This window comes from Zalophus californianus, chromosome 3 (genome assembly GCF_009762305.2).
Source record: "Zalophus californianus isolate mZalCal1 chromosome 3, mZalCal1.pri.v2, whole genome shotgun sequence".
NCBI classification, from domain to species: domain Eukaryota; kingdom Metazoa; phylum Chordata; class Mammalia; order Carnivora; family Otariidae; genus Zalophus; species Zalophus californianus.
Genome location: NC_045597.1, coordinates 65149 through 87989, shown reverse-complemented (window position 1 = coordinate 87989; position 22841 = coordinate 65149). Strand labels below are relative to the sequence as shown.

The window sequence follows — 22841 nt, the reverse complement described above, 5'->3', positions numbered from 1 at the left end:
TTGCCCTAAACTTGAAGTAACCCAAGAGAGCAAAAATTAGCCTCATAAAACCCTGTACTAAAACTAGGCCTTACAGACTTTGAAAGTCCAGTTTAAGCCTCCTATTTAGCACATACTTCTTAACTTGTTTGGGTGTTTTCTCAACTCATACTAGATGGAGGCAGGTGAACTAAAATCACAGCAGGAATTGCTCACCTTGATGTCCTTAGTGAACATTCCTGAAATGGCACTGGGCATTGTTGTCATGTGTTTCTAAAAAATAATGCTGCTGAGCCTGTGTACGTACTCGGAGCCTACACAGAATCACTATTGCAAACACTGCAGTTTGTCAGTTGAAGGTCTAAAATCATACAGAGTTTTTGTCAGAAAAAGGCAGACCTAAATTTTCAATCCACACTAGAGTATTAAGGTACATCTCAAGGAACATCATAAAAATGACTGAGAAATGAATATAGACACTTAACATGGTAACTGTGGTTACTTCCTGAGAACTGCTCTGCACCTGTGGGTGTGTTTCGCACTCTGAGGTGACAACTAGTCCTTCGATTCATTTCAGCGACAGGGCTGCCGAGATTTAGGTCTCTCTGGTTTTCTGTCTTTCTCATAGAATATGTAAGTTACTGATATTAGTATTGTTATAAAAGAATGGTAGCTTGTTCTTTGGGGGTAATTAAGGATAAGCATTGTCCAGCTTCAAAACAAAAAGTTCAGGTACCCACCGTTCCACTCACATTTCTCCTAGATATAAGACGGAGCACCTGTAGGAGCCCCCTGTAAGCTGGTGGGATAGAACTGGGTCTCACCCCAGCAAAGATGCCATATGGGGGAATAGAGCAAACTGGGGCACTCCTGCTTTTCTGTTCCTTTCTTTTTTTTTTTTTTAATTAGGTTCAGTTAGCCACCGTATAGTACATCATTAGTTTTTGATGTAGTGTTCCATGACTCATTCTTTGCGTATAACACCCAGTGCTCATCCCAACATGTGCCTCCTTAATACCCATCACCCACCCACACCATCCTCCCCACCACCTCCCTTTCCACAACCCTCCGTTTGTTTCCCAGAGTCCAGAGTCTCTCGTGGTTTGTCTCCCTCTCTGATTTCTTCCCAGTTTTTCCTCCCTTCCCCTATGATCCTCTGCAGTATTCCTTATGTTCCATATGATAATTGTCTTTCTCTGCTTGACTTATTTCACTTAGCATAATCCCCTCCAGTTCCATCCATGTTGATGCAAATGGTGGGTATTCATCCTTTCTGATGGCTGAGAAACCTTCCACTGTATATATGAACCACTTCTTTCTTCATTCATCTGTCGATGGACATCTTGGCTCCTTCCACAGTTTGGCTATTGTGGACATTGCTGCTATGAACTTTGAGGTGCAGGTGCCCCTTCTTTTCACTACATCTGTATCTTTGGGGTAAATACCTAATAGTGCAATTGCTGGGTCATAGGGTAGCACTATTTGTAACATCTTGAGGAACCTCCATACTGTTTTCCAGAGTGGCTGTACCAGCTTGCATTCCCACCAACAGTGTAGGAGGGTTCCCCTTTTTCCACAACCTCGCCAACATTTGCTGTTTCCTGTCTTGTTAATTTTAGCCGTTCTAACGGGTGTGAGGTGGTATGTCATTGTGGTTTTGATTTGAATTTCCCTGGTGGGTAGTGATAGCATTTTTGACTAGCTGGGAAGCTCTCCAGTCACCAAGAGTGGATTTTAAGTGAACAAGTGGTTGGAGTAGCCAGAAGGCCACCCTTCTCTGTCTTCAGGCCAGCCTCTGGGCCTTTCAGAGAGATTTATGTGTGAAAAGGGTGGAATCCGTTTACCTTCACATACGTATTTGGACCACCAGCCTTGTTTTCAGTTTGTTGTCCAACTGTGACAGTTAGCACTGGCTTTACCAACATTAAAGATAACTTCTTTTTTTTTTTTTTAAAGATTTTATTTATTTATTTGACAGAGAGAGACACACAGCGAGAGAGGGAACACAAGCAGGGGGGAGTGGGAGAGGGAGAAGCAGGCTCCCCGCCAAGCAGGAGCCCAATGCGGGGCTCGATCCCAGGACCCTGGGACCATGACCTGAGCCGAAGGCAGACGCTTAACCATCTGAGCCACCCAGGCGCCCTAAAGATAACTTCTTACTGTCCCATGAGTTGGAGGCAAATGGAAATTTCAACAGTCCAGAAAAAGGCCTAAGGGAGATGGATGTTTGTTCTGCCACAGAAATCAGATAGCTGTCTTTGATAAGGCCACCAGCTTCTTTTCAAAATTTAAAATACAGAAGATACCACAAAACCAAGACTCTGGGACCAAAGTTTGTAGTATAATGCTCGGCTTTACAACTTTTGGTTCACTGCTTTTTCCTTATTCCTCAGGAAGCAAGGCTTCCAGACTGTGGGGGCTCCTTGAAGTGTGTCATGGATGATAGGGGACCCCAGGGCCATCCTCAGTGCCACAGGATTTGTCCAGTGCACCCAGGTGACCACATGATTGCTGTTTTCCCAGGAATAAAGCACCCCATTGAAGAAACGTACATCATTCAGGAGGTTTGGAACGCTATGGAGAAGAGGGGAACACGGAACTTGGAAAATAGCTGAGTTGTAGCTGATAAGACACAGCTGAAGCTCTGGGAGACATTTTCTTACTTGAGGTGGATCTATCCTTGATTCCAGAGGGCAGCAGAGGAGGGGAAGGCTTCTTGGAAATATTTTCAGGGACATCTTTCTGACTGGTTTGCTGAAAAAGAGGTACCATGATGCATTTTAATGAAATCTAAATTGATTTTAAAAAGAAAGCAAAGAGTATGACAAGCATAGATGCCATAGTATTTACTGCTTTTGATCATCTTGGACTGTTTGGCCCCAATTAAATCAAAGTTCTGTAATCATAAGAAGGTGTATTCTACTTAATTACCGTGGCTAACAAAGAGCAAGTACACACTCAAACTCATACACTCATATTCACACCTTCATGTCTGAGCATCAGTGCCATGTAAACTACAGTGAATTCCCAAACTGCAACTGATCATCTTATTTTATGAATCAGAAAGCACTTTAAAGTCACCTAAGGCCTCCATGGTCATTTAATTAATACCACTCCTATTGGGTTGTGGACATGTGGATGTGCCATCACAAGGTAAGTTAGAGTTGGAATACCACTGAAAACCCGTTCCTGGAGAGCTGGCAGGACAATCTGGGAGCAGCATTCCTCCTTTGCACCACATAGAGCGCGGCTCCATGGGGCTCCGTTCCCAAGTGCCCAAAGCAGAGGAACCTCTGCTGGCAGGGATGGCGTGGGGATGCCTGGAGGTTGATGAAATGATTATTAATTTATAGTATTGAGTAGGTCCCAGGTGCTGGCTTAGTATTAAGTATTCTGCAGAGACAAGAGCTGAGAATGAGCAAAGTGGAAACGGTTCTGGAACACACAAGGTAAGAGGGGGCGTAGGGGGTGGGGCTTGCGGCCCTGGCCAAGCTGGATCTCCAGTTTACCTAGGTTCAGAAGGTGCAAGGGGTCAGTGTTGTTTCACTGTATGTAATTTCACAGATGGAGAATATGCCTCTTGGGTGGAGTATGGCCAGACTTGTTCCAAGTATTTCGTAGTTGGTAGAGAAGTTGGGGAGGGGGCTGCTAGGGTAGGCATGAGAGGCTGAGTGCTCTCCAGATGGTGTCCAGCTTTTGTAGGGCTCATTTTGAGCCCTCACACAGGACTGACAACAATAAAAGGTCTTGTTCTAAGCATGGAGTATTGGAAGAATGTGGTGCCCCTTGTAATCCTGGGAAGAGGACAGATCTGGTGTCCACTGTGGAGTTACTTCGTGAGAGGGGTGGTGATCTGCGGCATCTGGCTGGTGAGATGCCTGTCCTTTTTTGAAGTTTGGGCATGGATTCTGTGACTTTGTCCTAATGGCTGGAATTTCCGAGGAGTGGGATTTTAAGATATCCTTCCCTGTGAGAATTGGTTCCCTGGGAGTGGGCCAGTCCTGTTCTATTGCTGAGAAGTGTGGTTGGAGTGTGTATTACAAGCCCATAGGTAAATGGTGGGGTGGTTACAGAGGTCAGCAGGCTGTTGTCATTGATGATTCTAATGGATGGATTCCTTACGGTGAGATGTTAGGTCTTATGGATAGGTATCCTCATAAAATGCCCATACAGGGTGCTTTTGTTGATTAATAGTAGATATATTTTTATTACTTCTTATTAGTGCTCCTTGTAGTTGGTACTCCAGTGAGTGTGTGTTACAGCGTTGCCTGCATTGTATGTATTTGCATATTGAAAATGTTGGTGACACGCCCACAAATTGTACACTGGCATCCAATTAGTTATTAATAAAATTTTATTTTATTTTATTTAGTTATTTTTAAAAGATTTTATTTATTTATTTGCGAGAGAGAGAGACAGTGAGAGAGGGAACACAAGCAGGGGGAGTGGGAGAGGGAGAAGCAGGCTTCCCGCTGAGCAGGGAGCCCGATGCGGGGCTCGATCCCAGGACCCTGGTCTCATGACGTGAGCTGAAGGCAGACGCTTAACGACTGAGCCACCCAGGTGCCTCAATAAAATTTTATTTTTGACAACGAAACAAATATCTTCCTGTCATTCTTAGTTTAAGTCTGGGGGAGGGGGCCGTCTTTTGGTACCAGTAGTGAGTAATGATAAAGGAAATTTTTCTTTTTAATGTTTGTGGACCTTGCTCCTGGGCTCCCAGGGAAGCTACACTTTCACATTTACCAAGGTCAAAATGACTTAGCAGAACTTCAAAGCATGGGCTCTGTTTCTGCCCCGAGCACACATTGTAGGTCTGCTTCATTAAACAGACAAAACAAACAAACAAACAAACAAACAAACAAAAAGGAGCATTCTGAGCACAAGGTAAGAAAAAGAAACTTACCTGGTTCCCATAATATTGAAGTCACACAGCCTGGCATATGCTAAAAACATAAAGATAAAACCTTCTGGAATGTCCTTGGTCATGATGATTTGTAACTCTTTATGTAGAAAACATATGTAACCCTACGCCAATTGTTCCTTCCCCTGAGCACTCTTCTTTGTGAAGATTGTATATGCTTGGCAGCTGTCCTAACTTGGACTCAAATGAAACTCTTTTCCTTTCTTTTTAAACATTTTTAAAAGGGTTTCTTCATTTTGCATCAATAGTACCATAGTCCTTCCTGGGGTACATTATTAGATTCTGTTGGGAGCTAAATTTGGTCTTTGTTATTGTGGAAGAATAAAAAGTCTGTGAATTGTTTGTCTCCTGTTTCATATTCCACGAGTCCTGGTTTTGGTTCCACACCTCCATGAATCACACAATGATCCCGAATTTAGCATCGGCTCATCCCTCTCTGCAAAGGGAGAGAAGGGGCAACCACTGTGCACCTGGCAGATGAGCATCAGAACACTTTTGGTAGGGAGTTCCTGGGACCCTAACTCTGAACCTGCTCATGACACCCAGAGTAAATAGATTTCAGATTTAGACACTTTGGGAAGAAATTTTGTATCTATGACGAAAACCTGAAGAAAATTTGCAACCTCTAACCTTTACTAACCCTTAACCTGAATCCTGAACCCTGAACCCAAACCCCAATCTGAACTTCTAGCCTTGAACTTTTAACTGCAAACCCAAATGCCTAATACCAACCCTGAACCTGAACCCTGAACCCCAAATCTGAACCCTATCCCTGAACCTGGAACCCCTAATCCCTAGCAATGTTAGCAATAGCCAAAATGTAAAAACTATGCAAGTGTCCATCAGTGAATGTGTAAACAAAATGTCCTTAAGGTTTAGGGTTAGGATTTTATGGGTAGGAGCATGGGTTGGGGTCAGGGCCAGGCTTGAGATCAGGGTCAGGGTCAGGGTTAGCATAACTGGCTTTCTCCACCCCCTCCCCATCTCTTTGGCCCTCCGGGTTGGGCAGGACTCACCCAGGGTCACACATGCATCAGAGGTTGAGCTGGAGCATTGATCCTCAGCCCCTCAGTCCTGGGTACTAACAGAAGTGTGAGATGTTTGCCTGGTCACTGACTGTTTCAAACACAACTCAACTGCAGTCAAGGGTATGGAGGGCCTTAGAGGTTATCCAGGGTTCTTCCACCCTCCCACCTGGGAAGGGTGCCGTTGGCCCCACTCTGCCTGGGCAGCCCCAGGTTTCAGCATAGTCCCAACTCACAAGGGCACTCAGTAGACACGTATGGATTTATATAGGACTGGCTGCAGTGTCCCGCCTGCCCCCATGTGTAGCCCTCTTTCGGGCTGGTGGGGCTCTCCTGGCACCAGCTGGATCCTTTGTCCCAGCCGAGCAATCAGCAGTTGACAGGTCTCAGGACTGTCTTTGACCTCCGACCATCCACGCAGGCATTTGTGGTCCTCCAGCTCAGGCCAGTCTGGATCTTGACAACCCCCAGGTGGTTACTGAGCTCACTGTGCTCCTGGCAATTTAACAGGTCCATGGGCATCGTAGACAGCCCCTTGGGATGTTTCCATTCCCAACGTCTGTGTGGTTGAGACAAGCAACTCCTCCCTCGCACCCTCCTAGCCTGCCAAGAGAGGTCATAACCCTCCAGACATTGAATGTGGCTCTGGCCACAACAGCCATACAGCACACTGACCCTGGAGTCCTTTGGCCTCTGGTTATAATGTAAATATTTGACATGCATGCTTGTTAGGAATCAAGGATATAGGAGAACCCGTGTCTCCCAGTGGGCACTTTCTTTCTGAGGCTGCATGGTCTCAGACAGCCACATTTATGACCCTAGAAAGCCTGCCAAGTGTGGATTTTGTGCTGTTGAATAATCTTGAGTCTCCCACTGCTTCACTGAGCAATAATTTCCTTATCATCCTCAAATTTGGTGTCTCTATTTGTAAAGAAAGGAAAGAGAAGAGACTGGAGGATGAGCTAGTTTGTTCTTTGGGGATGGGTGATTAATGGGGGGGGGGGCGGGTGGGACTCATGGTCTCTCTCTTCCCAGGGACACGAGTGAGGTCTGTGTGCCTTCCAGTCTCCAAGATGTGAGGACCTGATGCCCAGGACAGGAGCCTTGAGTTTAACACCATCAGTAAAGTTGCTTTTTCAGCAAGTGAAAGAGCATCTTGCCATTCAGGGAGGATAGCCAGAGCACTGGACAGGCGGCTGCAGCCCCTGACCCTAAGCGACCCCTTCCTTCCTTGGGCTTCAGATTCCACAGCCGTGCAGTCAAGCATCAGTGATACGAATCTGGTGCTTTCCCAGCCCAGCATCTGTTCTCATGCCCAAGTCCAGCACCTCAGCTTGCCTTTGGGAATCACATCTCACCTGCCTCCCATCCAAACAGTTCCAGAGGGCAGACCGCACTTTCCACCCACCTCAGAGATGGGTGTATGATCCAAGTCTACCCAACCCCTTGCTCTGTCCTCTGCGTGCTCTGATGGCTTCAAGGATGAGAGTGTGACCCAAGCCCGGCCAAAGACACTTAAAGCCATGGCTTTTCATGGAACCCAAGGGAAAGAGAAACCCTTCCCAGTAGAATGGATGGTGAGTGGGAGTCAGCCTGGAATTGTGGGAGGCCCCAGATGCAGTGAGAGAGACTGTGCCCGGGAGTGGGGCCACCCCAGAGCACTGAGCAGGATGGAGGGTTGGAGAGGGTCCAGGTCACATTGTGAGAGTGTGAGCCCCGGGGCCTGCCAGGTCCAAACCCACTCTTGTCTCTTGCAAGTATTAATTTATTTCTACCATTAAAAACTATAAATTTATTTTACTTCAGTAAGTGTGTCCAGTCCCTTGCCATCCAAAAAGTGCTAGGTGGGGGGCACCTGGGTGGCTCAGTCAGTTAAATGGCTGCCTTCGGCTCAGGTCATGATCCCAGGGTCCTGGGATCGAGCCCCGCATCGGGCTCCCTGCTCCGTGGGAGGCCCGCTTCTCCCTCTCCCACCCCCCCTGCTTGTGTTGCCTCTCTCGCTGTGTCTCTCTCTGTCAAATAAATAAAATCTTTAAAAGAAAAAAAAGTGCTAGGTGACACATCAGGATCAACATCCCTGAGACTCCCCGTGCACGGTGTCCTCACTGGGCAGGGCATGGCTGGGGGAGAGGAAGACAGTGAGTGGGGTCAGGTCTCAGGGCAGCTCCAGAAGAGCTCTGTCCCAATTCCTGCTCTGTCCTGGGAGAGGAAAACCCCAGAACAGTGAGAGGAGAACCAGCAGGAGGAAGAGGCCCTGGATGGCTAATTGGTCTGCTTGTTTTTTCCTTATTTTAGGGTCCATTTTGTTAATGTGCATTTTTATTAGGAAATCACCCATTTCCTCTAGGCTTCCTGTCCGATGCAATAGGTTTCTCTTATTTGGCCTTTAATTTCTATTCTTTTTCTATTTTTCGTCAGAATTGTCACAATTAATGAACAAATATTGATACATTATTATTTACTAAAGTCCAAACTTTATTCAACTTCCTTCTGTTCTACCTTTTCTGGCTCTGGGATCCTATGCAGGGCACTACATGACATGTGGTCATCTAGTCTCTCTAGGCTCTCCTTGGCTGTGGCAGTCCCTCAGACTTGTCTTGTTTCAGTGACCTTGACCTTGTTGAGGAGGACTGTTCAGGCACTTTGTACATAGCCCTGCATTGGGATTTACTTGTTTTTCTCATGGTTAGACTGGGGTTGTAGGTTTCGAGGAAGTGGATCACAGAGGTAAAGTGCTCTGTCATCACTGTACAACAAGGGAACACTTGTCACTGTCCGTGTTAACGTTGGTCACCTGGCTGAGGTAGTGTTGGTCAGGCTTCCCCACCATGAAGTTACTCTTTCCCATGTGCATATGGTGTGTCTTTGTGAGTCGGAAGACACTGTGCAGAGCCCACACACTTTAGGAGAGGGGAGTTAGTTTCTCCTCCTTGATGGATGGCTGAGCGTCTGCATCTATTATTTGGAATTCTGTTGGGATAGGTCTATTCAACCCCAGTTGTAAAAACCTGTGTAATCTGTTAATAAAAAATACAACTGAGTAATTTAAAAGATCACATTGGCTTTCTTGAGCAGTTCATGAATTGGGCAGCATCCCATCTAGCAAATAGAAAGGACCTCCTTTGAGCTGCATGGAAGGAAAGGCTTTTAAAAGCAGACAGGGAATTAAAAAAGGAAATCATTAGCAAAGGATGCATTGTTTTAGGCAAGGTCGCCCTCCTAAGGGGAACAGAAGGGGCCATTCAGTACATTTTCCAGGTTGACTGGTTAAAGTTTACATGGAGGTGGGGGTGTGTGAAACTGCAGTTGGGTTAGGTAGTAAGTCCTCGTTTGCTGACCTGGGTCTCTTAACGTAAGTGACTCCATTTTGGGCCTGTGGTTTCTTTTGAACAAATTATTCATTTTTACCAGCGCTTTCCATTGGCTCCTGTTTTCCATTGACATCATTTCATCTTTGTGGGTTTTTTCTTGGTACTTCCTTAGTTTCTGATACTTCAAAGTTATCCTGGCTCCTACATTTACTGTCTCAGTCCTAGTGTCAGCAATTTCTTCAAGGAGCTCTGGCTCCTTTTGTTAGAGAATGGCATTAAAGTCTTACCTGCGGGAATTGAATGTGCTCAGCAGACAATGCAAGGCAATATATGCAATGTATTCCAACCTATGTGAACACACCTAATTAAAGATTTCCATGTGGAACTGTCTGTGTCCATATTAAGCCAAAGATGAGTTCATGCTGATGTCGCCAACCTGGTCATACTGTGATCTTCTCCCTTTGCTGATCTGTAACTTTTTACTCCAACAGTGACAAACTGGCTCTCACCACCTGCCATGTATTTAATTCATTGCTCCATTCCAGATTACGTATCTGGTGTTTTCAGAACTGTTAGCTACCAACCTGATGGGAAAGAACTTTATGAAATAGAGTCCACTGGGTACGTACAGTACATTTTTCCTTTAGTCAACAGATTCCATTCATTTCCAACGTTACTTAGGTCAGCATCTTCTGCCATACAACCTACAGTGAGTGTTTTTTCATATATTTCCAATATGGTTAGATTATTTGTCATATTCTGTATTCCACTAAAGGGGCAGAAGAAATTTTGCTCATTTCTAGGTTCTTCCAGCTGGACCAGGAATTACATTGACATGAGACAGATTAATTAAGAGGAGGAAAAAAAAAAACCCACAGAATTTAATCATGTACACATGATTAAATGACCAAGGCAGGCAGGTTTTATACTTTGTGGACAAAGAGAAAATAAATCTGTGAGGAATTCAGAGAAGAAAGAAAACAACCTTAGGAGCTTCAATTAGTAAGGAGTTCTAAACAGAATTCTAGCTGGGGTAGTAAATTAGTCAAAAATAACAAGGGTTGTTTATGCAGCCTCTGGGCTCTAAATTTCCCATCTCTGGTGATTAGGAAGTCTCTTCACCTCCTGGTACAGGGAGATCTTCACACTGAGATGGATTTCCTGCCTCCAGGTCTGAGTGTCCCTCTTACATAGGCTGTCTCTTAAGTAACTTTTATTTCAAATGATTGGTATGCCAAAGTGGCACATTTGGGGCAGTCTACCTTTGGCTCAAACATCCCACATCCTAAATAACTTAACTTGAATAGATTATGATTTACTCTTTGGGATGTGAAAATGTTTGGGTTTTGACAAATGCACAGTGGTAGGTATCCAGCGCTAATATATCATCCCATACTTCAAGCTCCCTACCCCATGATCATTTTGTCATGTCTGTAGTTTTTTCTTTTCCAAAATGTGCTATATATGGGGTCATACAGTGGGCAGCCTTTTCAGACTGGATTCTTTCACTTACCAAAATACATGTAAGATTCATCCATGTGATTGTATGGGGTGATGGTTCATTCCTTTTTATTGCTGAATAGATAAATAGGAGAAAAACAATTAGAAGTTAATAACATGAGTACGTCCTGCTCACATGGGAGATACCCAGGAAAACAGTAACTCCCCGAAAAGGCCCAGCCGTCACCCTAAATGCCATCTTTGGCTAAAGACGCAACGATTTTGGCGGGTGGGAAGGCCAGTTAAGGGACATTACCAGGCCAAGCACAGTAAAGGAGGGTATGGTTGTTATGCAGATTTAAGTCTGTGCCTTCTCCTTTGGTAAGAGTGTTTTGAGATTTAGTCATTCTTCTGTTCCTGGTACAGAGTGGGAGATACCCTTACAAACAGAGCTTTCCTTTATCTGTGTACATTTCACTCACCAAATGGCAATCTCTGCTCAGTATTCAGAGATTCTCCTGTGTCTTCTGGTTCTTAAAATTAAGAAGCCCCAAATAATCCTTGTGCCAAAGAGGCATATTTGGGGTGGCGTATTCTGCTTCCTTCACATGGATGCACTCCAGTTTGCTTATGGATTCATCTACTGAAGTACCTCCTGATTTCTGTCAGATTTTAACCACTAGACGTAGAGCTGCTGTGCATAACTGCATACAAGTTTTTGTTTGGAAATAGCTTTTCAAAGCAGCTGTCTAAATACCAGAAGCATGACTGTTGGATCCTAAAGGTGAGACTTACTTAGCTTTGGAAAAAAACTGCCAAACTGTCTTCTGAAGCCGCGGTAGGTACATTCCCCCAGCGTGAAGGACAGTTGCTGTCATTTCTCACCTTCCAGCAATTGGTATTCTTGTTTTTTGTAGTTTAGCATTTCTAATAGGTGTGCAGCACTCTGTCACTGTTGTTTAAATTTGTAATTTCCTAATGATAGCGGATGTGAGCATACTTCATGTGCTTATTATCTGTACATCTTTGTCCAGGCGTCATTCAGATATTTACTCATTATCAATTAGATTATTTCCTTTTTGTTGAGTTCTGAGAGTTTTTTGTGTATTTTGAATACAAATCCCTTGTCAGATATGTGTTTTGCAAATATTTTCTCCCAGTGTGTGACTCGTCTTTTAGTTTTCTGAGCAAGGTCTTTCACAGAGTAGAAGTTTTAATTTTAGAGGTTCATGTTATCAATTTTTTTCTTTTGTGGATTGGCCCTTGGTGTTGTGTGTTAAAACTCCTCACCAAAACTAAGGTCATGTAGATTTTCCTTTATGTTTTCTTTTTGATATTTTGATAGTTTTGCATTTTAAATTTATCTACAATTTTGAATGAATTTTGATATAAGTTGTTAAGTTTATATCTGCCTTTCATTTAAGTACATATGGTTTCCAATTAATTGTTCCTGTTTCTGGAGATGTCAGGGGATATTGGGCTCGATTTCAGTGTGAGTTTCCAAAATGTAATGGATTGCGCTGGATCCAGGGGAGGGGACAGGTGCCTCCACTGAACTGAGCGCACCGCATCTTGCACTGCCCCCACCTCCCGCAGGGGGCGCCCGAGTCCCGCTCCGCGGCCCGTGCGGGGCATGCGCGTCCCTTCTCACAGGAGCCGGACCTCCTCAGGACCCCCTGTGCGGGGGTCCTTCTGAAGGACGTGGGTCCGCATCCACGCTGACAGGAGCCCAGCCTCCTTAGGACTCGCGGTGGAGGCCTGGGGGAGGATGTGGGGCCGCGTCCACACCGGTCCCCGCCGTGGAGGACATGGGTCCGTGTGTACGCCGACAGGAGCCCGGCCTCCTCAGGACCGCACGTGGGAGAAGGTGAGAAGCCGCCCGAGCGGGGACTGCTGAGGGGGTGCGTGCGCACAGGCCGCCGCGGAGGAAGGGCGCGCTGTGTAGACGGTGGGGCGGCCGTGGGGTCCCGCGGGGCCGTGCGCCGGGCGGTCGGGGCTCCCCTCTCCGGGCTCGGATCCGCTCTGGGGTCCGCGCGTCCGCGTCCACGCGCACCCGGCTTCGGTTCCTGGGGCTGCTCCCGCGGTCTGCGGTGCGGGAGCCGCCGCCGCGTTGTTCGTGCCCCCGGGCCCCGGCCCCGCGGGCTCCTGCCCGCGTCCGCACCGCGTCAGGGCTGTCGGTTCCGTCCGGGAAGTTCGGTGGCGCGGCGCGGACTCCGCGGGCGGCCGGGGGGAGTAGGCGAGTTCGCGGCGTCCGCTCTCCCCTGAGCGCGGGGGGTCTGCCCGTCTCCGGGTGTCACCTCGACGCCTGAGGGGGGTGTCTGCCCGTCTCCGGGTGTCACCTCGACGCCTGAGGGGGGTCTGCCCGTCTCCGGGTGTCACCTCGACGCCTGAGGGCTGTCTGCCCGTCTCCGGGTGTCACCTCGACGCCTGAGGGGGGTCTGCCCGTCTCCGGGTGTCACCTCGACGCCTGAGGGGGCTGTCTGCCCGTCTCCGGGTGTCACCTCGACGCCTGAGCGCGGGGGGTCTGCCCGTCTCCGGGTGTCACCTCGACGCCTGAGGGGGGTGTCTGCCCGTCTCCGGGTGTCACCTCGACGCCTGAGGGCGCTGTCTGCCCGTCTCCGGGTGTCACCTCGACGCCTGAGGGGGGTGTCTGCCCGTCTCCGGGTGTCACCTCGACGCCTGAGGGGGGGTCTGCCCGTCTCCGGGTGTCACCTCGACGCCTGAGGGGGCTGTCTGCCCGTCTCCGGGTGTCACCTCGACGCCTGAGGGGGGTGTGTGCCCGTCTCCGGGTGTCACCTCGACGCCTGAGGGGGTGTCTGCCCGTCTCCGGGTGTCACCTCGACGCCTGAGGGGGTGTCTGCCCGTCTCCGGGTGTCACCTCGACGCCTGAGGGCGCTGTCTGCCCGTCTCCGGGTGTCACCTCGACGCCTGTGGGGGGTGTCTGCCGCGTCTCCGGGTGTCACCTCGACGCCTGAGGGGCTGTCTGCCCGTCTCCGGGTGTCACCTCGACGCCTGAGGGGGGTCTGCCCGTCTCCGGGTGTCACCTCGACGCCTGAGGGGGGTCTGCCCGTCTCCGGGTGTCACCTCGACGCCTGAGGGGGTGTCTGCCCGTCTCCGGGTGTCACCCTCGACGCCTGAGGGGGTGTCTGCCCGTCTCCGGTGTCACCTCGACGCCTGAGGGGGTGTCTGCCCGTCTCCGGGTGTCACCTCGACGCCTGAGGGCTGTCTGCCCGTCTCTCCTCCGGGTGTCACCCCTCGACGACCTGAGGGGGTGTCTGCCCGTCTCCGGGTGTCACCTCGACGCCTGAGGGGGTGTCTGCCCGTCTCCGGGTGTCACCTCGACGCCTGTGGGGGGTCTGCCCGTCTCCGGGTGTCACCTCGACGCCTGAGGGCGCTGTCTGCCCGTCTCCGGGTGTCACCTCGACGCCTGTGGGGGGTCTGCCCGTCTCCGGGTGTCACCTCGACGCCTGAGGGCGCTGTCTGCCCGTCTCCGGGTGTCACCTCGACGCCTGTGGGGGGGTCTGCCCGTCTCCGGGTGTCACCTCGACGCCTGTGGGGGGTCTGCCCGTCTCCGGGTGTCACCTCGACGCCTGAGGGCGCTGTCTGCCCGTCTCCGGGTGTCACCTCGACGCCTGAGGGGGTGTCTGCCCGTCTCCGGGTGTCACCTCGACGCCTGAGGGCGCTGTCTGCCCTCCCGGGTGTCACCTCGACGCCTGAGGGGGTGTCTGCCCGTCTCCGGGTGTCACCTCGACGCCTGAGGGGGGTGTCTGCCCGTCTCCGGGTGTCACCTCGACGCCTGAGGGCGCTGTCTCTCGGGGTCAGAGAACAGGTCTGTCAGCGGTCAGTGTGTGGTGCAGAAGGAGGAGGAAGCGGGGAGCGCCGTTCCGAAGGGAAGTCCGCCGGAGAGAAGCAGGCTTCGGGGTGACGGCGGCTCGCCCCCGCTGAGCTGCAGGGAGCGTGGAGTTCCTGGAGGAGCGGACACCTGCGTCCTCCGCTCCGGGGCCTGTGACTGATGGGTGTCTGCTGTGGAGGCTTCCGACCCTGGGCCTGTGACTGACGGCCGTTCCCGTCACTGACCCTGAGTGGCGGGCTCCCCCCTCCGGCCTCCCTGCTGGCGTCCCCAGTCCCCTCTCCTGAGGTGCCCGTCTTGCATTTTCACAGTTCTAACCAGGTTTTGGGGGAGGGTTGTGGAAAATGGGAATTCCAGATCCCACTGCTTCTGCTGCACCCGAGACACGGGGGCTGCTGACTTAATCCTCCCGCGAGTCTCTCGCTACCACGTGGCCTCCTTCAAGGGGAGTGGGCTCTCCGCGGTGGGGAACCGGGTCTGGGAGGGCGCGGCCTCCGTCACAGTCTGGTGTCGTCTCTGCTTCCGTGACCTGGTGCCGCCGTGGTGGTTTGAAGAGTCGTGGACTCTGCGGTGATTAAAGCGCGGTCAACCTGTCACCGCAGCGCAAATACGCTTTATCTCCACACTCAGACCCCAGCTGTCGTCTCCTTACCACATTTACCACTGCACGCGGGGTGCTTCAGGGCGTGTTACCCCCGACGGGGACACTGTCCCGCGGAACCACCACAGAACCCTGACTGAGGAAATCATCGCGGTGCCCACGTTATAACCCAGGCCACGGGCCCACTTCCGCTGTCGCCACCTGCCCCACGGGCTGAAGCGTCCTTTCCATTCGGATCCAGTTTTCTTTTTCTGGAACTGCTCCCGACACTTTCCCTTATTCGCACAACCCTTAGGGACTGAAGGAGCACAGATGGCCCCAATTGGAGTGGCCTTTTCTGTCTGGCTTCTGTCAGTGGGGCTGTTTTCAGTGGCCGTCCCCGTTGTGGCCTGCATCGGTCCCTCATTCCCGTGTTCACTGGGACAAAATGTGGTCACAGTGACCCCTCAGAACGTGTCAGGTGCGCAGTTCTCGGCCGTAGCTGAGTTCCCGTGGGGGCACGTCATTCTCCAGAACTTCTTCCTTCTCCCCGAGGGCGGCTCTGTCTGCAGGAGACACCAGCTCCCCGTCCCCCTTCCCCTCGGCCCCGGCAGCCACATTCTACTGTGTGTCTCAGGACACTTCATGTAAGTGGGACCACAGGGCGTCTGTCCTTCTGTGACTGGCTGATGTCGCTCAGCGTGATGACTTCCAGCTTCATGCGTGGTGTCGCCTGTGTCAGAGCCCCCTTCGTTTTTAAGGCTTTTTGGATGATTCATTGCTAGTGTATACAAATAAGAGAGATTTTTGTGTATTGATATTTTGTCCTGTAACTGTGCTGAATAAGGTAACTGGCTGTAATCATTTTTTGTTGATTCTTTAGGAAGCTCTATATAAGATGATGTCTTCCCTGGTCTCTGAATAGACAGAGTTCTAGTGTTTCCTTTCACATGTGGATGCCTTCTTTCTTGGCTTATCCTTCTGGGTAGAACTTTCAGTCCAATATTGAGCAACAGGTCAAAACCAGCAACCTGCCCTTGTTCCTGATTTCAGAGTAGAGCTGTCCATCTTCAGACTTGAGCATGGTGTTTGCTAGAGATTTAATGAGAAAATTACTCCTTATTCCTGATTTCATGAGTATTTATATCAGCAACAGACATTGGACTTGGTTAGAACATTTTCTACATGAATTAATATGACCACATGTTTTTATTTAAAAATTCATTGTGCTCTATAACATTGCTTGTTTCCCTCTATTGAAGAACTTTGAGGTGTTTGTGCAGAGCCACTTGCTTAGGGTGCACAGTCTATTTATGAGCTCTTGGTTTTGCAATTCTTCTGATCTGGCTTCTTACATCTATTTTAAGAAAGGTACAGGAATGTATTTTGCTGATTTTGTGGGGTTGGTAATAGTGGTTAGGGCTAGGGTTAGGAGTTAGGGATTAGGGTTAGGGTTAGGTTCTCCCTGTCCTCTGCTGCACAGAACCCATTCTCCTCTGGTAACTAGAGTGATATTTTCAGAACATAACCTTTGGGCCTCTCTGTGGTCTGCTCCCCTCCTGCCCGACCTCTCCAGCCTCACCTCTTCCACCACGGCCCACCCTTCTGTGGGCCACCCAAGTGTGTGGTAGTCCCACATGTGCCCTGGGCCTGACTACAAGCCTTTGCTTTTGCTGTGCCCTCTGCCAGGATCACTCTTCTATCCCCTGCTTCATATCTGGCTTGTTCCCCCATTGGCTGGGTCTGGACTTGCCCTCTGGTGACCTGACTCATGTTGAGTGTGCTTATCCCCTATTTAAATGTAGTGCCCGCCTTCCCTGTGTGACCAATTTACTAACCTGCCGGGTATGGGGCAGGCCCAGGGAAGTAGCCTTAGCGTCTGCACAAAAAAATCAGTCTCAGAGGGGCGCAGCACACTTGCTGATAATGGGGGAGCTGCTGTCCTCACAGGGGGGAGCAGGTAGTACCCTTAAAGGGGGACCAGCCATGGGACATGGCTGGACAAGACTTCCAACCTTTTGGGGCCAGGGAGATGTAGACGTGGACCTGGAAGCTTACACCCTTGGATTCAAGCCTGGGCCCTAAGTAAGCCCCCTCTTCTTCCTGGTGTCGTCTTTTGCCTTCCCTGTCCACGGGCTGGACCTGATTCCTGATGTGGCAGAGTTTGAGGGTGACCCCTCCTAGGAATACCGGTGGCTTACTGAGCACCTTGTCAGCAGGATGCCCAGTAGCCTTCCAGGGAGGACCCTACAGGAAGTGGAGACAGGTCTGCGGGGGCCAGCGGCAGCCCACTCAAAGCAAAGTGGGACAGGTGGCCGGCCCTGCTGATTCTACCCAGTCTGTAAGATATAGAAATGAGGGCTGTGCCCAAAGGTGCTTCCTTCCTGGAAGGTGGGGACGGGATCTGCAGGGGGGGCGGCCAGTGGAGGGCACCTGCAGGGTTTGCCCAGGAGCTCAGCACAGGCCGAGTGTTCCTGGCTCCAGCATGCTGACTGTGGGGCTGCATGGGTTTCCAGCCTCCAAAGCCTCAGGCTCCCCTTTGGAAGAAGGGGTGCTGATGGCCCCCATCTCTGGGAGCAGACATTAGGGAGGTCCTGCTGGCAGATTCACTCAAGAAGGTCAGGAGGTGGCTGTTGCTTAAAGCAGCCCGGGGCCTGCCCCCTTGACGAAGGTGCACACGTCCATGGCCCCCAACTCTGGTGTCCTGCTGCCAGCCTCTGGCAGTGACCCTCTGCCTGCCCTGTCCACTGCCCCTGTGGATACGTGGTCTTCCTGGAGCTGTTCCTGCAGACGGCAGAGAAGCACTTCATGGTGGGGCACGGGGTCACCTACTAGGTTTTCACCAATCAGCTGGCTGCCGGGCCCCGTGTGCCCCTCCGGGTGGGCTGGAGGGTGGTGGTCCTCATGGTGGACACAGGGTCACTTACTACGTTTTCACTGACCAGCTGGTTGCCGTGCCCCGTGTGCCACTCTGGGAGGGCCGGAGGGTGGTGGTCCTCAAGGTCTGCGGTGTCCTGCACTGGCAAGATGTGTCCATGCGGCACAGAGCGATGATCAGCCGCTTCTGCGAGCAGCGCTTCCTCTGACGTGGAAGACCTCGTGTTCGTGGACGTGGATGTGGGAATGAAGTTCTGGGACCGTGTGGGCATGGAGATCCTGTGCACCCTCTTTGGCACCCCACACCCCGGTTTCTACTGGGCAGCCCACGAGGACTTTAGCTACGCGTGCTGGCCACAGTCCCAGACCCACATCCCCAGGGACCAGGGCAACTTTTACTACATGGGGGCCTTTATGGGGGATTGGTGGTGGAGGTTCCCCGACTGACCTCGGCCTGTCACCAGGCGATGGTGGTCAACTGGGCCAGTGGGAATGAGGCCATGTGGCCCGTTAAGAGCCACCCGAACAGGTACCTGCTGGGCCACAGGCCCACCAAGGTGCTGTCCCCAGAGGACCTGTGGGACCCGCGGCTGCTGGGCTGGCCCCCCATCATTCCCCAGGTCATGAAGAAGCTGAGATCCATGGCTGTGCCCAAGAATCACCAGGACACCCAGAACTCATGAGGGGCTGTCCCCGGAGGAGCTATGGGATCCGCGGCTATTGGGCTGTCCCCTGAAGGACCTGTGGGACCCGCGGCTGCTGGGCTGGCCCCTGTCATGAAGAAGCTGAGATTCGGGCCATGCCCAAGAATCACCAGGACACACAGAACTCATGAGGGGCTGCCCCCAGAGCCCATGCAGGACCCGCGGTCATGCAGGACCCTCCCCTCGAGGACCTGTGGGACCCGCGGCTGCTGGGCTGTCCCCTGGAGGATCTGCGGGACCCGAGGCTGCTGGGCTGGCCCCCCATCATTCCCTGGGTCATGAAGAAGCTGAGATTTGTGACTGTGCCCAAGAATCACCAGGACATCTGGAACTCACGAGGGGCTGCCCCCGTCTCCATCAGGGGGTGCTGCCTTGAGCGGAGCCGTCAGAGCAGATTCCTACTTCTGTCCCCTTGAGGGAGACTGTGGAGCCCAGCACTGCTTGCACGGGCACGCCAACGCCCCAGCCACCCCTCTGCTCCCCTCACCTTCCTCCTCAGCCTGAAGATGATCCCAGCCAGTCTGCAGCTTTGAAGACCTGTTCAGTCTGGATGGCAGGCACATACCCCGGGGGCCTCGGGCCTCACCTATGCCCCATCTGTCCACGTCAGGTGCCTGCCCCCCTCCCCCAGCTGACCACCTGCACCTCCCACAGGTGTCCCCATCTCAGGAGAGGGAAACACCAAGTCCAGACCCTTGGAGTCCTCTGGGACTTCTTGCTTGCTACCAACTCTCCCAGCAGTGAAGTGGCTACTGGAGGACATTCAATGTCCAAAACATTTAAAGGCATACGTGAGTCTCTGCTGCCTAAGGCAATGGATAACAGTTGGGGCAAATAGAAACCAGGCAGAATCACCGGAAGAAAGGCTGAGGAATGAGGAGCTTTAGGGAAGAAGGGTCTGGAAGCTCTGACTGCCCCTACCTGACCTTCAGATGCTCCTCAGTTACTCCTGTGCCTCTGGTATCTTCCTGGAACCCTGACATGGCTGTTTTCAGACAGCTCGTCCAGCAGCACCCTCAGTTTCTGGGAGGTGTATTTGCTGGAATCCGCAGTGTGTCCTGCTGCCCCACCGGGATCGCTTTTTGAAGGTGCATCGTCCGGGCCATCTGAGGAGCCAAGACTGTGGGTCTGTGACCTGGAGGGATTCTGAGCAGAACTGGTGGGATGGGAGGGCTGCAAGGCCCAGAGGCAGGTTTCCCGAAAGCCGACTGGGGTCCCCGGCATCCTACCGTTTTTGAATCAAAGCCCTGAGATCTTTAAAATGCCAGCAATGTTACAGCATGGGCCAGAAAAGCAAATGTCCCTGTGCACCCAACCCCACCTAAACTATTGGCCATTTCTTGTCACTTGAGCTGAGGTCAAAGGATTGGGAGTCAGGGCTTGAGGAGGGTCCTGGGCCAGACTTTGTATTTGGGGGACAAAGGCCATCCAGACAAGCTTGTGCTGAGCCTGAGGAGGGGGTCTGTGTGGAGACCCCAGCTGCAGGCACTGCTGTCCACGGATGCCCCCTCAGCCTGCCCCAGTGCACCTGCTGCTGGGGGAGAGCCTATCCCCTCCTCTCTGCCTGAGGGCTCTCTCCTGCACCAGGTGCCTCCTCCCCTGCCGGCCACTGCCATCCTGCACCCTGGGAGGGTGGCTACCCCGAGTTCCTCCAGCTGCTGGGGAAGCACCTGCCCCCTCCTCTCTGCCTGAGGGTTCTCTCCTGCATCAGGTGCACCTCCTCTCCTGCCAGTCACTGTCAGCCTAGAGCCTCGGAGGGTGGCTACCCTGACACCCTCCAGCCCTGGGGACAGAGCTGCTGTGGGTGAGATGCGGTCTCCCAGCAGGTCTGAGCACCAGGCCCACATAGTGCTCACTCTCCTCCTGCAGGCTCACTGTGCCACATCCTCCCTCAGTCTCCCTGGGCCCAAGTCTTCCTCTGCTCGCGGACCATCCTTGACCCATGCTCCACACGCTGGGACTGGGAGCAGGTCGTCTGGACCTTCTGGACTCTCGCTTCCATGCCCGTGACATGGGTACAGTCCGGCCTCACAGACTGCTCAGAGGAGACCCAGCACAGGAAGATGCAGGCCACTGCAAGGGAGATGCCAAGTGACCCCAGAGGGAGCACACAGTCCTTGCAAAAAAGCACCGGGCTCACAGGACCCAGCATGGGATGTGGGCGTCAGGCCAGGGGGCACAGGGAGTCCTGGTGGGGGTGGCCCTGGTGGGGAGGCCATGGAAGGGTCCCAGAAGAGGCAGGAGACAAGGAAGACGACAGGATAGAGCTTCCCAAGGAGGTTGATGGAAGGATCAGAGAATCGCAGAGACCCTTGGGAAAACTCAGAGGCCCTGGAGATGTTGGCTGAAACGTGTCATTTGGTCAGAAAAGTTGGGTCACAACACCCCAGTCGACACTGGATGATTTACTCTTTGTTGGTTCTAGGAATCAGTAGGTACCTGCCATTAGAACTCACATCGCATGAAGTCTAGGATATACTTACTTTTCATCACTTTTCAGGACTAGATTTTTCTAGAGGAAGTGCTAAGCATGGGTCTCTCCATTCTTTGTGCAACTGGCCTGTGTTTTCAGGAGCAGATTCCTGGTGCTCATCACCAGTGCTAGCCCTGAGGACTGCCCCCGTCACCTCCCACAGTGGACGTGACCATGTGGGTTGGGGGGTGCTCACTGATGAAGCCCCAGTGCTCAGTACACAGCAGGGACCCCAGATCCTCTGCTGAATGAGGGAGGAAGGAGGGAGGGAGGGAGGGAGGGGGAGGGAGGGGAGGGTTGGAGGTGGGGAATGAATGAGGGAGAGAATGAATGAGGGAGGGAGTAAAACCACAGAAGCTGGGCTCCATAAATCAGGAGTCCTTATTTGGGGTGAAGTCCGAGGGCATCACAGCCCGGGCCCTGGATGGTGGCTCAGGGCACGTCCATCTGTCCTCCCAGTGCTGACCTTCCTTCTCCTTGGACCCGCTGTCATCCTGGATCCTCTCCCCCTCCTCCTCAAACAATTCCCAATGTTCCCAGGGGCAGGGTGGCAGGAGGGGTGGGTCTCAGGAGGGGCTTCCCGGATCCTGTGCCCCGGATGACACCGGGACAGTAGCTGCAGGGCATTCTATCATGAGAACTGGGACCGTGGATCCCATCCATCTCCTTGGGCATTAGTGCTGTTCCATTCCCTGCTCTCTCCAGCACCGCTGTGATGAACACTCCTGACAATAGGTGTGTGAAAAACCGAGCCAGAGTTTCCGGGGCTGAGTCCGAGGCTGAGGATGGGTGCACCTGTGGCCTGGGATGGGTGCTGCTCACTGTTCTCCCAGACAGGGGTGCCCGTCACCCTTCTCTCCAGGGGACCTCTACTTCCTCACGTTCTCCCCAGGGCTGCTGGTCCCCAGACCAGACACCTGCCAGTCTGAGGGTGACCAGCGCTGCCTCCATAGGGTTTCCTTTGCCGGAGTCCTTCCCCAGGAGCTCCCGCATCTCTGACCCATATTCCCTGCGTGCCTATCCTTCCGCCTTGGACTTGCATGTGTTTGGTCTCCGTCCCTGTGGAACCCAGTGACTTGGAGCGTGGTTTGGACCAGAGTCAGGTGAACCCTTTCTCTGGCCTTGGGTTGTGAGCAATGCTTTTGCCCTTTGTGGTGTGTCTTCCAGCTTTCTGCATTTCCCTGGTTTCTGTGTGGGTCTCAGGAGGAACCAGCCCTGTCCTGTCTGGGTTCAGGCTGTGGTGTCCCAGCAGGACCAGGGGTCTCGGCCCCGAGATTGTGCCCATAATTCCTAAAGTGGCCTCTATGATTCCATCTGATGTGTCATCCGTCGGGGATTTCAATATCAAATAAGGGAAATTTTATGACAAATAAACACAGAAGAAAACGAGTCCCCTTTGAAAATAGGGGGGCAGACACAAAGGCCCCTATTGTGTGATTCCACTTACAGAAACATCAGGAATAGGTAAAGGAACAGAGAGAGAAAGCAGCTTAGGGGTCACCGGGGTCTGGGCTGCAGGAGAAATGGGCAGGGAGGGCTTCTGGTTCGGGGACTCCTTTGGGGAATGAGATATTCTGCGGCAATGTTCTGGGGTGTGGTGGCACAGCGTTGGGCATGTACTTAATGCTCAAGACGTGTTCAATTGAAAACAAGTAATTTTATTTAAAACAAATAATAA

General features: G+C 51.9%; 1 protein-coding gene across 3 annotated transcripts in view; it reads left to right on the top strand.

The window, feature by feature from the left end:
- The first annotated feature begins 12331 nt into the window (after window positions 1–12331).
- The window catches only part of LOC113912213 (voltage-dependent N-type calcium channel subunit alpha-1B-like), a 74570-nt gene continuing 64060 nt past the window's right edge, over window positions 12332–22841 (top strand). For all 3 annotated transcript variants that reach the window (XM_035726452.1, XM_035726451.1, XM_035726449.1), the window contains exon 1: window positions 12332–12546. In XM_035726452.1, coding sequence (XP_035582345.1) covers window positions 12488–12546 — 59 coding nt within the window. In that variant the 5' untranslated portion in view covers window positions 12332–12487. The remainder of the gene's footprint in view (window positions 12547–22841) is intronic.